The sequence below is a fragment of the Camarhynchus parvulus genome, chromosome 9 (assembly GCF_901933205.1).
Source record: "Camarhynchus parvulus chromosome 9, STF_HiC, whole genome shotgun sequence".
NCBI lineage: Eukaryota > Metazoa > Chordata > Aves > Passeriformes > Thraupidae > Camarhynchus > Camarhynchus parvulus.
This window is the reverse complement of record NC_044579.1, coordinates 18759123-18774764: the sequence shown is the minus strand read 5'-3', so window position 1 is coordinate 18774764 and position 15642 is coordinate 18759123. Positions and strand designations below refer to the sequence as shown.

General features: G+C 46.8%; 1 protein-coding gene across 1 annotated transcript in view; it reads left to right on the top strand.

The window, feature by feature from the left end:
• INPP5D (inositol polyphosphate-5-phosphatase D) overlaps nucleotides 1–15642 on the top strand; it is a 49683-nt gene that overhangs the window by 20257 nt on the left and 13784 nt on the right. The window contains exons 3-13 of the mRNA XM_030954685.1: nucleotides 4535–4685; nucleotides 6770–6941; nucleotides 7344–7484; nucleotides 10182–10269; nucleotides 10990–11070; nucleotides 11247–11318; nucleotides 11590–11713; nucleotides 12724–12830; nucleotides 13353–13455; nucleotides 14462–14658; nucleotides 15398–15515. Coding sequence (XP_030810545.1) covers nucleotides 4535–4685; nucleotides 6770–6941; nucleotides 7344–7484; nucleotides 10182–10269; nucleotides 10990–11070; nucleotides 11247–11318; nucleotides 11590–11713; nucleotides 12724–12830; nucleotides 13353–13455; nucleotides 14462–14658; nucleotides 15398–15515 — 1354 coding nt within the window. The remainder of the gene's footprint in view (nucleotides 1–4534; nucleotides 4686–6769; nucleotides 6942–7343; nucleotides 7485–10181; nucleotides 10270–10989; nucleotides 11071–11246; nucleotides 11319–11589; nucleotides 11714–12723; nucleotides 12831–13352; nucleotides 13456–14461; nucleotides 14659–15397; nucleotides 15516–15642) is intronic.

Here is a 15642-nt window from a genome sequence, read left to right as displayed (position 1 = left end):
GCTTGTGTAAAGTTTAGGCTGCATTTTGCCTTGCTCCTGTCATCCAGTGCAGTTGTTTGGACGATGTTTATTAATAGTTTACCATCAATCCACTTTTTGGTAATGTGCTCTGCAACCATCTACAACCTGACTCAATACCCATACTTCATTATCCACCACCACTTTTCCTTCCCCACCTATAAACCTTTGCCACAAGTTCAAGCGGGGAGAAAGCAGATGTCCTAGCAGATGTCCCAGATTTGGGCTGCTTTCCTCGTTTGCTGGCAGAAACCAGCCCTCAGGGGGCTCATCCAGCAACCTGTGCACTCACAGCAATGTTACTGAACCAGACTTTGCTTGTTCAACTGATGCTGCTCAGGCATCATCCCTGCAGTCCCAGGCAGCGCTGGATGGAGTCACACCACAGCCTCAGTCATGGTCCTCTTGCTCTGTGGCTGGGAGCAAAATAATGAGCTGTTGGATTTGGGGGGCTCAGGCAGCACATGCAGTATCTGAGTACTTTGCACTTGTGTGCCAAACAACATGACTGTTGTCTGTCATGTAGGCCTTGTTCTCATCCACTCCCCAAGGGGAGAAGCCAGTGAAACAAAATCTTGCTTTTACTGTTCTCTGTCCCATTTCAAACAATGTACAGTGTTTGCTGTGCCTCTGTGCAGAGGGAGGCAGTGCAAAGCAGGGTGCCCTGCTCTCTCGTGGGGAGTGTGGATGTTTGGGGGTGTTTGAACTGGGAGGAGCTTGTTTCATAGTGCAGGCAAAAGGCAGAGAGGGCAGCTGGGCACGGCTGTGTGTTGGAGGGGTACAGCCCTTCCCGTACACTTCCTCTGTTGAGGTCCTTGCAAATAATAACAATTATAATACAAAGGTAAATGAATGAGAATAATCAAATTATTTTGCTTTCAGGCTTTCATGATAGCTGAGCTGATGTGTAGCAAGGTGGTGCCGCTGCCTTTTGTGCTGTGGGGAAGGACCCTCGAGCACCCCCACCATGAGTGTGTGCTGAGCAGGTTTGAGGCTGCCCATCCTTCCCTCTGTACTTGGCCATGGCTGGTTGGAGCTCCTGACCCTGCCGGTTCCCCATTTTCTTATTTCAGCTCTCACCTATCTCTGTGCAGCTGCTCGGGCCACATGTTCAGTTCTTTGCTGAATTCTGTCTTAAAATATGAAATGCTGTCCTTTATTTTACTGTGTGCCATGGAGAGCTGGTCCTTTTTCTCCTGACTGGACTTGGGGAAGGTGGGCTGTCAGAAGAGCTGGCACTGCTGGAATGGAGGCTGCTTCTCTTTGGCAATGAGCATCTGGATTCAGATGCATGCAAAGCCCAGCTTCTTGACATGGCCACAAATTCCACTTATCTTTGAGGATGAAGAAAGAGGGCTTCATCAAGAAAGGTGGCTGAGTGCAGTAGGCCAAGTTAACAGAGTAGAAGGGGTGTGTGGCAGCAGGGCCTCTCTGCTCATGTGTGCACCCAGCCAGGCTGCACGAGAGCTAGGGCTGACCATGCTGGGGAATTTGAGCTGGAACACAGGCTTTGGACTGTGCAGTGAGTTAGAGGAAGGAGGCCTGTTGCAAAATGCTCCTTCTTCTGCTTACTACAGAGACTAGGATGGTTTCACAGACTGAACTATCCTTGGCAGCAAAAAATGCTAATTCAGCCTTTCCTACCACTTCTATCAAGACTCTCTTTGGCCTTAAAAGCGCTGTTCATGGCTGTCTGTCTTCCTGCAGGCACCCTGGGAGAGCAGGAGCTGAGGGGCAGAACAAGGCTGAGAAGACACTGTTTGGGCACTGAGGGTGGCAGGGATGCTGTGCAGTAACAGGACAAGGGCCTTCAGGCACAGTCAGGGGAGATCTGGGGAAACAGGCAGGTGGGGAAGTAGCAAAGGAAAGTGAAGGAGGAGTTTGGAAAGAGGAGGAGTGGAGTAGGCTGCAGTGATTCCAGAAGTGAGAGAGCACCGATAGCAAAGCTTTTCTCTTACATGGCAAACCTTGACTCTGTTTGTCCTTGTTGTGTTTTAGGGTCTCTGTACATGCTATGATGGGGCTGATGCCTTTTCCCAGGTGCTCTTTGGAGTAGCTTAGGGCAAAGCAAGCCCCCCCAAGCCTTGTTCCTCATGAGCTCCAGCCCATCTGTGGGGGTTGCAGGTGGGCAGAAGGCAGCCCAGGCAGGGTAATCCAGAGGGTGAAGTGTGGGTAACACTGCCTTGGGCAGGTCACAGAGGCTGAGTGTGCTGCCACCCCATCACCAGAGCTGCTAACAGTGCCCTCTGGGCTGCTGGGGGAGGGGTGCTGGGTGCTGGACAATGAACAATCACAAAAATGGGGATTTCAGAGAAGAAGGTACTGCTTGGAAGATGAACAGAGGAGCATGGAAGACTGGTTGAATTATTCCAGGTCAGTTCCAGTACAGCACGGTGACTTCAGGATCCTTTCATACAATGGATTAGAGCTCTTGATGGTTTTCCCTCATTCCCAACCTTCACACTTGGCACCAAGAAGCAGAAGAGTCTGGGAGGACCCAGACACTATCTGCATTAATTGATGTAAACAAGAAGTCATTCTGAATGTGCAGAATCTATGCTCTCTAGAAGAACAAGATTTGGCCTATACTGGGTAGGATCATGAGATGTTTTAACCAATGATTTGTTTCAACATCTCTGGCCTCACAAAAATATAATCCAGTGTTTGCCCAGGCATTGCCTTCATGCCGAACATGATATTTTCCAGTGTATAAGAATAATGAATCTTGTTAAATGCAGAAGCAGTTATGTGAAAGACAGAAAAGGAGGCTTTACAGGCAGAGCTCTCAGAAACATCACCCATGTCTGTTGTGAAAATGTGCCTTGCTGAGCCTCTAAAGACATTCCGGTGTAGCTAAAAATGAAAGGTATTTTTAATGGCAGGCCTGAGGGCACTGATGACTTCAAATGCAGTTCACTATTGAAAGCACTGTCCCAATTTCTGGCCTGAGATTTTATTCTTTACGAAAATTTAAAAAGAAATCTTGTTGGTGCTAGGACTCACTGAAGACATTTTCCTGTGTTCTGCTGTGGTTTTTGCTCATATCTTGCCTGTTTAATTTATTGGATTTTATACATTTGCCTTTCAAACAAAAAAGTTCACAGAGAATAAGAAACCGAGCAAAGACAAATGGCAAGTAAATAAGCTTGTTCAAACACGTATTGAAACTTTGTATGTGTTACTTTTTACTGGAAATCATTGCAATCCCAAAATAAATTTAAATACCCTGCCTGTTAGTCAGAGGCAGAATGTCTGTGTAACACGTTATGTCAAATTGGAGTCACAGCTTTAATTCCTTACTAATTAACCATGTTTCCTATGCAAAATCTAGTTTTATGCATGCAAAACAGTGCCAGCCAAGCCTGCCACTGGGGTGATCACGTCTTCCTTCAGATTGCCCAATTGTGAGCAGTTCCCAGTGTTGATCTTTTAAGTCAAGAACAAAAGCCTTGTGGGGATGGAAAACAACTGCTCTCTACCATTCTGTCCCCACTTCTTGATCTTTTATGGCAGATATAGACAGGGTTTGGTTTCTGTGGGAAAACCTTTTGTCCAGAAGGAGCACCCTGCCAGGAAGAGGGTTCCCCAAGGAGAGGGATCAGAGCTTTGGCTGTGTGTTGCTGTAGCCTTGGGTTTGGATGGCACGTCAGCACAGTTTGGAAGGTGATGCAGGGTCCTTTCCCTTGGTTAGAAGGTCTGTACTGAGCCATGAGAGACTATGTCTGTCTTTGGTAGGTGGTTGAAGGAAGGGGGCAGAGCTGCAGGGATAGCAACTGTTCCTGCTGGCAGAGTCACTGTGCCAATGTGTGGATATAATTACACTGAAGCTTTGGCTCTGAACACCTCTAAAACCTTATCCCTCTGTTTGGCCTCTGTGGATAACCATTTGCTGAGATTAATGGCTGGGGTGTGCTTGAGACAGGTTTGGTCACAGAATTCAGCTGGCACACACAGTGTCATGCCATGTGTGTTTGCAGTCCTTGACACTCTCTAAACCTCCATCCCAGCATTTCTGTGTGGGTGGCACCTTGTTTCATTTGAACCCAATTCTGAACCTTTAAATCCTGGAAGGGATTCTCATGTCTGGATTTAGCCATGTTTACCTTGCAATTTCACAGAAAAATCTTCCTGGATACCAGAAAATATAACACAGTCTAAGGGCTTTGAGCTCAGTAAAGGAGAGAATGCAAAGATTAATCCAGGAGAATTATTTGTTTTTAAAATCTTCCTTTGCTGTGAAACCAATCACCCTGAACCCAGTGAGAGAGCTCTTCTATCTGGCTTCAGTGAGTCTTTGAGGTTGGCGTCTGTGCTGACTCTGGCTGGAATGTGTTATCTGTTTGTTTGTTCTGCATAGAGCCCATGGTCAGATGGGCAGCAAGACCAAGGAAAGTTCTCTTCTGGGCAGCAGCAGTGGCTTTTTCCTCTCTCTATGGCTTTGTTTTTCCTTCTGCAAGGGGCAATGTTTGTGTGGTAGGAAATCCCATGCCATGACTGCTTCTGTGTTTTGTTTCAGGCATCAGAAGGTGTTCCTGTGAAGTATTTTCAGAACCTGGAGGAACTGATAGACTATTACAAGAAGGAGAACATGGGCCTGGTATGGCACCTCAAATATCCAGTGCCACGGGAAGAGGAGGAGGCTGCTGATGAACTGGAGGAGGACGCTGGTAAGAAACCCATAATGTGACTTGGTGATGCAGACCCTTGACTCATACCTCTTGATTGGAAATAAGCAGTGCAGGCAGGAGATTAGAACATGTTGTGCCATAAAATAGGGCAGAGCATAGAGAGGGCTGAGCTGGCAAGGCCCTGTGGCAGTGAACCCTCATGTCTCCTGTGGTATAGCACCTGGAGCATCAGTTTAGCTCACCTGAGGAAATACACTGAGACCCTCTGTGGAAGTCTACTGCATCTGGTGTGGGGGTGGTTAATCTGGTGTCCTTATCTGGACTCCAACTGTCTATATCCAGCCATTTCCCAAACCTCTGCACCTTCTTCTTGTCCTGCATCTGTAGGGCCTCTCAAAACAGAGATGCTCCCTTGGGACTTGAAGCACATTTCTCTGCTGTGCCATGCACCTGCAGCTCCTGAGAGGCATGTGAAACCACTCAGCTGCTCTGCTCTAGGCGACATTTTCAACAGTCCAAAGCAGAAGGCACAGCTCTGGCAGTGACAGACAATCTAGCTCCACGTACAGAGGCAGGTGTATGATGAAGAGGTGTGATTGGCATCATCCCAACTATTTTATATCAAACGCCGCTGTGGGTTTTTGACAGTCACTGGTCTCGGATAATTCCTTGGATTTTTCCTGGATCACCCCTTGGATATGTCATAGTTCTCCTACAGGAAGGTCATGTCTACAGAGCCATCCTTCCTGTCCTGTGTGATGTCTGTCTGGAAATGATAAGCACTGCAATCAAACTTGTCTAAAGGACACAATCCCTGGGACAGGCAGACAGGCCCTGTGAGCTAGGGCAGACTGATATGCCTGTGCAACCCAGAGTCTGTGTAACTCTTTGATGGAATCCACTGTATATCTAACAGGAGCTGGAAGATTTTGGTATGCAATTTTCTGGAAAAAATAGAACAAAATTTTGCAAAGCTGCTCAGGAAAGATATTCCTGGCTTTTGGCCAGTTGTACTGAGTCTCCAGCTCCCAGGGCTGGGGAGGGAACTACAGCAAAAATAATACAGAGAGAGGAAAGCAGCAGGGAATGAAGTTCTATCCAAGACTAAGAGCCTTCAGATGAAGGGAGATTAGCACTAGGTCTGGGCTGCTCATGTACAGAATTTAGCTTTGTTAAGGCACTTTGTGCTATCATGGTGGAGCCATGTAGGGCCTACAGATGTCTGATCATCTTAGATGTAAAACTGCAGAGGCGGAAGATGAGCACCCTGCAGATTACCCACCCATGGCTCAGTGCTGTGGTGGCTCTGAATCACAGCAGCAGCCCAGAAGCAGTGGGTCAGTCCTGGGGGTCTTTTTGTAATGCAAATTCCACCATTAGGAAATAACCAAGCAAAACCTCACAACTCAACCAGCTACAATACAACATGTGTAACAAACTGTTGGAGCAATTGGTATGAAAAGAAAGGTAACCATGTTTGGGATCAGTGGAGATGAACACACTCTTCTCCCAGGAGTGGGAGATATAATGAGCAGTAGGAAAATCCTTTTTCCTTCCAACTCAATGTCCACAAGACAAGGCAGGATGTTTAGCCCCTATGCACTGGGTCATGGGATTTATTTTCTCCATCTCTGTTTGCTCACTTTTGCCATTCACTTCTTTCCATTAGCAGTTTCTGGTGCTCCTTCCATCATGTCCCTCCATCCATTCTGCCTCAGTAGCAGATCCCCATGATAATGGGAAAGACCTGTGTGAGCTATGTTCTCTAAGCATTATATTCAATTTAACAAATTAACCTTCACAGCTGCTGTGCAGATAGGAGAGTCAGAACTGGCTGGGGTTCACTGCAGACAGAGACAGAGCAATGTGCTGCCTGCACGTGAGGTTCAAGCCTGACACTTCATCCCACTGCTCTCACACCACTGCCATCCCTGGAAACACAGCTGGGCCAGTGCTGAGCCCTGAGCTTCCCAGCTCTGACATCCCTCCACAGACCTGTCAGAAGAGATGGCTTCTGCAAAGACTGCCCCTGCAGGATGGGCTATACCCTGTGCCTAGGGTGAGGGACAAGAGGTCCACTTTCCATGCTGGAATGACTGTGCCTTTCCTTTCCTTCTTGCCAGACCTGGTACCCACACCTCCTGTCCTGCCCCCACGCAACATCCTCATGGCACTGCCGAGCAGTGAGACAAAGGAGGTCTCTTCTCTCCCCGAAAACTCACGGGTGGCAGACGTGAATAAACTGTCCCTTTCTGAGACACTACTCCAGCGACTGCAGTACCAGGACACAAGCAGGTAAGGAAGGGCAAGTGACAGGGCTGCTGAACCAGCCTTCAGCCCAATTCTGTGCTTGCTGGGCCTCTGTCTTTGGAACAGCTGAGGATCTGTTTGATTCAACAAGATAACTCCTCATTTATACTACCAAATAAAGAACAGAATCAGATCAACAGTGTATTGACTGCTGTTTACAGTCAAGCTGTTGTCTAGAAAAAAACAAATTTCTGAATTATTAAAATCACCCATACACTTTTTCCACTGAAGTATAGTTTCCTGAGATAAAGGATGAGTAATATCTGAGAGAACTTGGTTTATTAGCCATGTGGCTAAACAGTGGGAATTTGAGAAAAATAAGAAAGCTGTTTGATATTTGGGAGTAGAGAGAAGAGCTGGCTTTTGACCTGTCTGTTTACTTCACAGTGTCTCTGACGAGCATCTTAAACTCATCCAGGATTACCTGCGAGTTCACATCATCAGTGACTTTGAGATGGTGCAAACTGGCTCAAGCAATCTTCCTCAACTGAAGAAATTACTTACAGCTCTTTGCAAAGGACTCTTCAGGTAACTAGAAGCTGGTTTTCAGAGTGTAATGCAATAATACTGTAGTCTAACAAAGGTTCCACATGCAAGCATTCAGAACCCTCATTTCTGGCATAGGAAATTTCCTTGCCCTCAAAACCAGTATATTTAGATGTCATGACCTGTGATTGTGGTCCAAAGATATGAAATCTATATTCGATCAAATTTTCTTCTAGGTGGTTTCAGACAGCAGAGTGTTATATTTTATGCTGTGTTTAGAAAGAAACGAAACAAAAAATGCACTAACCATTTAACTGCATCATTTGGTAATGCATAAATGACACCCACAGGATTGTCAAGCACACACCATTTATGGAAACAAGCACAAATTAGTGTATAACTTGATTTTAAACACTGATTTTCCTTCCCACTAATGCACTGTGAACTTGGAGTGATTCCAGTGATGTTGGTGAAGGCAGCTGAAATGAAAAAAGGAAAAAGCCCAGACTCTTGATTCTACAAATTTTACTTTCCTGTTTGTAGACCTTCCATGTTACAAATAGAAAAACTCTGACAGGGTGGTAGAACATTGCAGACCTCCTTCCTTCTCTGGTGGAAGGATGTTATTTCCCCCTTGCTGACTGTAAGCAAAGGGACCAGCCCAAACTTGTGCAGATCTCTTGGAGCACTCTGTAGCAGAGGGCACGTATCTCCACACTTCTCTCCCTGGCTTGCCATACCCTTCTCTCTGGTGTATGCAGAGGTGAGGCTGGTTGTGCTGCTGGCCTGATCCTGTTCTCCTAGAAGCCAGCTGCCCACAGACAAGCCCCTCTGAGGACTGAGGACAGATTGTTCCAAGAGCTCCCCTTCTGCACCCTGCCTGAGTGATTTGCTTCTCTACATGCAAGGGAGGGGAGACCCAGGTGGCCAGATAAGAATAAACCTGAATAGTGGAAGCTCAAATCAAATGAAATCACAAGTGAGAGTCTTGTGTTACTAAAATACCTCTGGTGCTGCTGTTGTAATCATGTTTGGTTTCTCCCATTTCCAACTTCTTATTCTACTTAAGTTTATCTGGGTTTCACAACCCTATTCCTCATAAATGCATGTGGGGAAATGAAAGAAAGGAGATCCAGTAAGGCTATAATTCCCTCAACTGCCAGGACATCTTTAACATTTCCAGATTTTCTGTAATATTTCTGGTGACTTTCCATTGCATGTGGACACACAGGCTTCTGACACTTCAATGAAGATCACTAAAGGTATTTATACTGTCAAGAGGAGAAAACAAAAGAAGTTACAAGTGTAATTAAATCTGCCCTGTGGTTTTAGTGGGCTTGAACACCCACAGGAGCTGTTCCTCCTCCTTCTCACACACAGCCTACATGTTGCACTGTGAACAAAGGCAGTTTTTCCATGGGGAATAACTCCTGAGTTTCTTCAAACAGGTGTTGCTGTGTTTTCAAGAGATGGCCTGCATATCACAGTAAATATCCTTTCACTCTTCTCAAACTAAACTTCTCCCAATGTTCCTGCAACTGCTTGCAGCCTCCTGGGGTCTGACTCCATGGCTGCAGAAATCAATGGGACTCTTGGGTTTGAGGCCAGAGCTGTTTGCAGTGACACTGGCCCTAGGTTATCCAGAGCTGAATAGTGGCATTGGAGGAATAAAATTAGCAGAACCAGATTCCTACATGTGCCTTGTACTCCTGTGTGTCCCACGGCAAGTCTTTTAGACTGAAATGTCAAACATGAATGTTTAATTTAGGCAATTAGTCATCCTTGGTTCAGCATCTAGAGAAATATCTTCAGGCAAGCATGCTTTTGCTTTGGAGCACTTTCCCTAACAAGGATGGAATAAGATCCAGTCCATTCAGACTTAGGAAAGTGAGGGAAATCATTAATATCCACAGTTGACTAGACACAGTGCAAGCATCCTAGTGCTGCTGACCACCATCACCTTCCTTTTGACCTGTGCTCCCTGGCTGCTCTTGCTGGGGTAAGTCTTGTCATTAGCAGCATGCAGCTTCTGTGCCAAATTCACACAGCAAATTTTCAACAAATGAGCATCCTGTGGAATCTCATTGGGAAGCGCTGATGGAATGTCATTGTTACCTGTAAATGGTTCTGCTCAGGAGATCAAGGGCTGCCTCTTCCACCCCCTTGCTGGGCCGGGCCTCTCTTTGTCATGTGAGATGAAATATCTGTGAATTAGTTTCCTCTTCATATGGAGTCCCCAGCACTGTCCTCAGCAGCCTCAGCAGCTGCACAGGCCCTGTACAGAACCGAGCTGCTCCCACAGCTGCAGCATTCAGAGGCACCAGACTGTGCTGGGCTCTGAGGCATTTGAGTGCACTTGGATCTACAAGCTGGCATAGTTGGGTTGATGCTGCTTGTATACCATATCTTCAGGTTTTGCCCAGACTGGGATACCTTTTTGGGGAGATTTAGGAAGTTAGAACCTCCAAGCAAAACCCAAGGAGCAGCCAGTATGGCCATGTTCCAGCTTTGCAAGGCAAAGTCAGCTGTGTGACTCACACTGCCCTCTTGACCATGTCACCAAGCCCTGGGATTTGGTCCCATCATGCATCCCACAGCTCAGAGGGCACAGGGCAAGGGCAGGCCCAGTGTGGACATGTGCCCAATGTGAACATGTGCCTGTCGTCTCGTCTGTGTGGCATTGTCTGAGTGTGAACAGATCCAGGGAGCCTCAGATCTGTGCTGTGTCTGTGTTCCCAGTGAGGCCTCGAGGACTCTCCCATCTCTGGAGTCCATCCAGAAGGTGTTTGAGCAGCAGCTGCATCCCGGTGCCCACCAGCGTTCCCAGGTAAGGGGGCTAGGAGGTGGGAAGAGCAGGACAGGTGTGTGGGTGGCTGTCAGTGGGGGCAGGGATGGCTCTGGTGTGCAGCCATGGCCAGTGGGGTACAGCTGGGCACATGCCACTTCTATTCTCTTTAGCCTCATTCTGCTGCAGTGCAGAGGGCACACAGTGAGTTCTATCCCGCAGTGTCATTTATCCCATGGCCCTCTCCACCTGCTCCCCCTTCCTGTCCTAGAGGAAAGTGCCACCAACTGCCTGAGGACTCCTACCTCCCCATCCTCCCTCAGAATGTGGACTGGCACTGCACACTTCTTTTTCCATAAACCTCGCTCCAGGATGTTTCACTGCCACATCCTCCCTTTTCCCAAGCCCACGTAAGTCCCTATGAGTTTCCTCCCCCTGACAGACAACCAAAAGTCCAGGGCTTCTGTATTCTGAGCCCCAGGCCTGGTCATGTGAGCTTGCCCCCAGCAGCAAGCTGACTCCCATGCATGGCCAGCTGCCTCGAGCCTATGGAACAGGTTTGCAGATTTGTCCTTCCAGCCTCCCACACTTCTGCATGTTCCATGCTCTTGTGGTGCCTGCTATAGATCGCAGTGGCAAAGGTACAAGTGCTGCTCCTTGGTCTGTGTGAGGTATTCCTGGGACTGCACTCCAGACTGGGCTCTGTGGGCTTGGTAATCACCCATCTCCCTCTCTCTTTTTGTTCCTGTGCTGCGGTTTCAGATGCTTGGTGAAGCAAGTCCAGTCAATATTGTATTGAAACTCAACCAGCTGATTTCTTTGCTGTCATCTATTGAAGAAAAGGTAGAGTTTTCAAGCTATTTTATATCATCTTCTTGTCGTCCTTTGCCTCTAGTTTGTTTCTTGTTCATTATCAGTGCAGTGCTCTGCCCCAGTAAGATTTCTTTGTTCTGATTTCATTACTCTCAGTGTAGTGCAGAATCACCAAATGCAATAAATTACACATAATTATTTTACAGGTGAAAACACTGTTGATTGAAGGTCCCGATTCAACACACCGGCGCTCCCTTATCCCCCCTGTCACTTTTGAGGTAAATTTACTCCTTTAACAATGCTGATCATGAGGTGGAAGGACAGTAATGCAGATTTATGTCAGTATCTCAGCTCCTGGGAAGTTTGCTGTGCTGCCACAGAGATAACAGCTATTCCTGGGTGCTGTTTGGCACCATGAAAATGCCTGAGATGTCTGGTGAGACTGGCATAATGATATGTGTCCATGAATCGAGGGAAGTGCTGCATTTGTAATACATGTGACTGAAGTGTAGAAGGTCCCTCATGGAAAACCTCTCTGTATTTCACTAGGTGAAAACTGACTCCCTAGGAATTTTCTCAAAAATGCAACTCAAAGTGGATGTGGAAATGGGAAAACTGATTATCAAGAGGTCTAAGGATGGTCCAGAAGACAAATTTTATACCCACAAGAAAAGTAAGATGTCAGCTTAATGTCACAAATGCTGAACTAAGCTCTGGTAATTCTGCTAGGTCCTGGCTGATGCATGAGCACCAGTCAGCAAGACACAGATATCTCTGTACTGGGATAACCAGCTTTCACAGATTGTTTTAGACCCAATCTCCAGGTCTAAATGAAGACTCTGGAATCAGCACTGCACGGGAGCAGGTTTTGGTAGAAGATTCCCCATAGAACTGGTTGCAATAGAACCATTTTTGTTCTGAAAAACAATGCCACTTGAAAAAAGAAATCCAGCATTTTGCAGGAACCTGCTGACTTCTGTGATGATTTTTGATGGTAAAAAGCCAGACATTCAATTTCAGTAACATTTTTCAGTGACTTTCCCTTGATTTTTTGTACGTAGATTGGTATCTCTCATCACAAGCAACACCAGTTTGGTCTGTGATTGCCTGATTCAAACAAGCTTCCTTTTTTTCTGTTTTCTTTCTGAACAGGCAGCTCACTGAAGTTGAGACAAAGAGCTTTGTGAGAGAGTAGATTATACCCTTGGGCTCTTTCCTGCTAGAAAATCAACCTGTTGCTGGCAGTAATTGAAACGATGAGCTTTCATGCATGGTTTTCTCCACCTGGTGTTCATAATAATTAGCTGCTATTTTAGAAGGGAGGAATCACCTTTACCACCAAATGAAGTCTTACATCCTCTTTCACAGATGGGGAAGGAACACATGTAGGCTGGCTCAGGATACAGGGGGATTGCCTGCACAAAGTTAAGGCTTCATTTCACACTGGCAGGCTTGGGATGGAAAAGAGCTCCAAGCAGAAGAGTTTTGAGGGTCCTCTTTACTTGGAGTCCAAACCTGTTCCTACTGGGAACAGGGTTAAGGAACTTTAAAATGCAGGTCTGCAAGACAAACTGCACAGACAGAAAAGACCATGAAATCCCAATCCTTTGAGCACAGTTCTGTTCATTTTGGTGGGACCCTTATTTCAGTGACTGCAGCTTGTGACACCCAGCCTGTGTTCAGTCTTGCAGCTCATCAAGTCCCAGAAGGTTCCAAACAAGCTGGTTATTGTTCTGGAAACAGAAAAAGAAAAAACACAGCGGAAGGAATATATTTTTTCTGATTCCAAGGTATGTACATGGTGTTTCTTTCCTGCCAGCCTGGAGCAGGTAGCTGGGTGGGAGTGGAACATGGGGCATTCCTTGGTAGAAAGTGGAACCGTTGAAGGATAGTAGTTGCCTTTTTAAAAAATAAATTTCTCCTTTGTTCTGGAAACATCCAGAAAATGAGCAAGTATACTGTCTAAAGACAGTATACACTTAGACACCTAAGTGCTGTCACTGAGGCAGGAGGACAGAGCAAGAATGGGGAGAAGCAAGAAGTCAAGATGCCTACTGTGAAAAGGTTCTTATAGACAAAGAAGGAGGAAAAGATATTTTTTCTGACCAGTTCAGCATTTGTTAAAGCAGTGCTCAAGCTAAATGCCTAAAAAAGCTCGACAGGAAAGGCAGCCTCTTGGAAGGTTTCAGGATAGTGCAGGGCTAATCTGCCCTTCAAGGGTGCTGGGAATTTCCTGGTTCAGCAGGTTTTTCAAGAGGTCATGTCAGAGGAGTTAAGTATCTCATTAATTTTTTTTGCTCTTCCCTGTCTAGAAGAGAGAAGGGTTCTGCCAGCTTTTGCAGCAGATGAAGAATAAACACTCAGAACAACCAGAGCCTGATATGATCACCATCTTCATTGGCACCTGGAATATGGGTATGGGCTCCCTTCTGCCATGGGCACTCCTTCAGACACCGCCTAAAGGTGTGCTCAGCTGGCACGATGAACTCCAGACTCTCTGTGTTGGGTTCTGAAGGATTGCTCAAGTGACAGGGAATTGCGGCTGGACGAAGCTGGTGCAGCAGTGCACAGCATTGTCCACCTTGCAGAAAGGACAGGAGCAATTGGGAGCAGGGCTGCGGCCAAGCCTCGCTCCCAATGGGCACAGCTGTGAGCAGCAGGTGAGCAGCACTGACAGCAATGAGCCATGGAGTGCCCAGGGGCGCTGACCAACCACCAAAGGGAACAGAGGGCACACATGTGCAATGCATCAACATGAGGGCTATAAAAGGTTGGGCTAAAGAACAAGGAGGGCAGATGCTTGCAGCCTTCTGAAGTGGCATGATAGTGCTCTGTAAGAGTTGAAGATTTCTGAAATTTTGTGGTGATAACTCTGTGTATCATGGCTGTCTCAACTGCTGTGTATGCTGTGACCTGTGCTGTGACAAAACTGCACATCAGCTGCTGTCATTTGACTAGGGACAGTTCATGTCCAGCCTGGGAAGACAGCTGAGTGTCTGTGGTACTTAGAGAAGGGGACAAGGTGTGGTTGAGGACAGTGGAATATAGGGGTTTTTCTCCCTTTTGGGACAGAAGCCTGGTTCAGCTGCTGTGGGCTGAGCTGTCTGTGTTTGACCATCCTTAAGGAATAAGGTCAAGGCAGTGGTAGACCAGGAGGAGTACAGCTCCCTGCCTTTACTCCTGGCTAGCCTTGGCCTTGGAAAACTGGTCAACAAGAGGAAGGTGGTGAAAGCAGAATCACTTCTTTCTCAGTGACTCAGGTGGGGGTAACATCATTGTCATCTTAGAATAGTGTGCCCTGGCTGATACAAAAGCTATATGAGATATGAAGCCTGTAATTTCTGTCCCTGTGTGTTATCTTCATCCTGGTTTTGACAGGACATGCTCTGACTTCCTTTGGTGTTTGATATCTTAATAAAAGGTGCAGCCCCAGCCCCAAAGAAGATCACCTCCTGGTTCCTCTCCAAGGGGCAGGGGAGGACCCGTGATGACACTGCTGACTACATCCCTCATGACATCTATGTGATTGGCACCCAGGAGGATCCCCAGGGGGAGAAGGAATGGCTGGAGACGCTAAGGCAATCTCTACAGGAAATCACCAGTATCAGCTTCAAAGTGGTGAGTGGTTATTCCAGCTATTGCATGGAACTCAGGAGATGAGAGTGTACATGTTGTACAAATAAAAGAAATGGGAATAAATGGGATTTTGCCTGTACCTCCTCCCTAGCCCTCCCTTTATTTTCATTGCATTGGGTGAAGGACAATGCACTGAATATGTCTGTGGGCTCCACAAGATGCCCCCCTGGAGCTGGCTGGATGGACCTGTTGCTATGGACAGTGACCTCCCTCTGGCCAATGCAGGGACCCTGCCAGCCTAGGAGCAAGGGGAAATGTTGAGCACTCAAGTGCTGGTGTTATTTTGACTTTCGAAAAGCAGGAGACTGTTAAACTTCCTGAGCCAATTGTAGCCTAGATCTCATCCTAGACTATTGCACTTTCAAAGTAGGATGTAACAGTACACAGGCAGATAAGAGAAACTTGAACCTTATTAAGACCAGCTTTGGACATTCTGGGTTTCAGTGATGTCGAGAAACAAGTCTAAGCATATCTGGAAAGCTAACTCTCACAGTGATTCGGAAACTATTTTGTGCAAGTAAGGTAATCCAAAGATTAACTAGAAAAAAGGACTAGAAAATAGCAAGGTTCCAGCATTGATTAAAATGACTGAAAACATATCCTGAGCACAGGAAGAAAATTTCTGTAGAAGTGCAATCAAAGGAGTCAGGAAGGCTGAAGCCGCAGTGCAGCTTGGCAAGTATTTGCAGAAATATAACCTCTTCCCTTCCCATTCCTGCAGATAGCCATCCATACCCTCTGGAACATCAGGATTGTTGTCCTGGCCAAGCCGGAGCATGAGAACCGCATCAGCCACATCTGCACAGCCAATGTGAAGACGGGCATTGCAAACACGCTGGGTGAGGCACGGACAGGGCCTGCCCAGGCAACTGCATCTGCCCAGCCCACAGGGAACAGCTCTTCTGCTACAACACTCCTGGGGCAACATTTATGTGACACTCCTAAAGTTACATCCCACTAGCACTG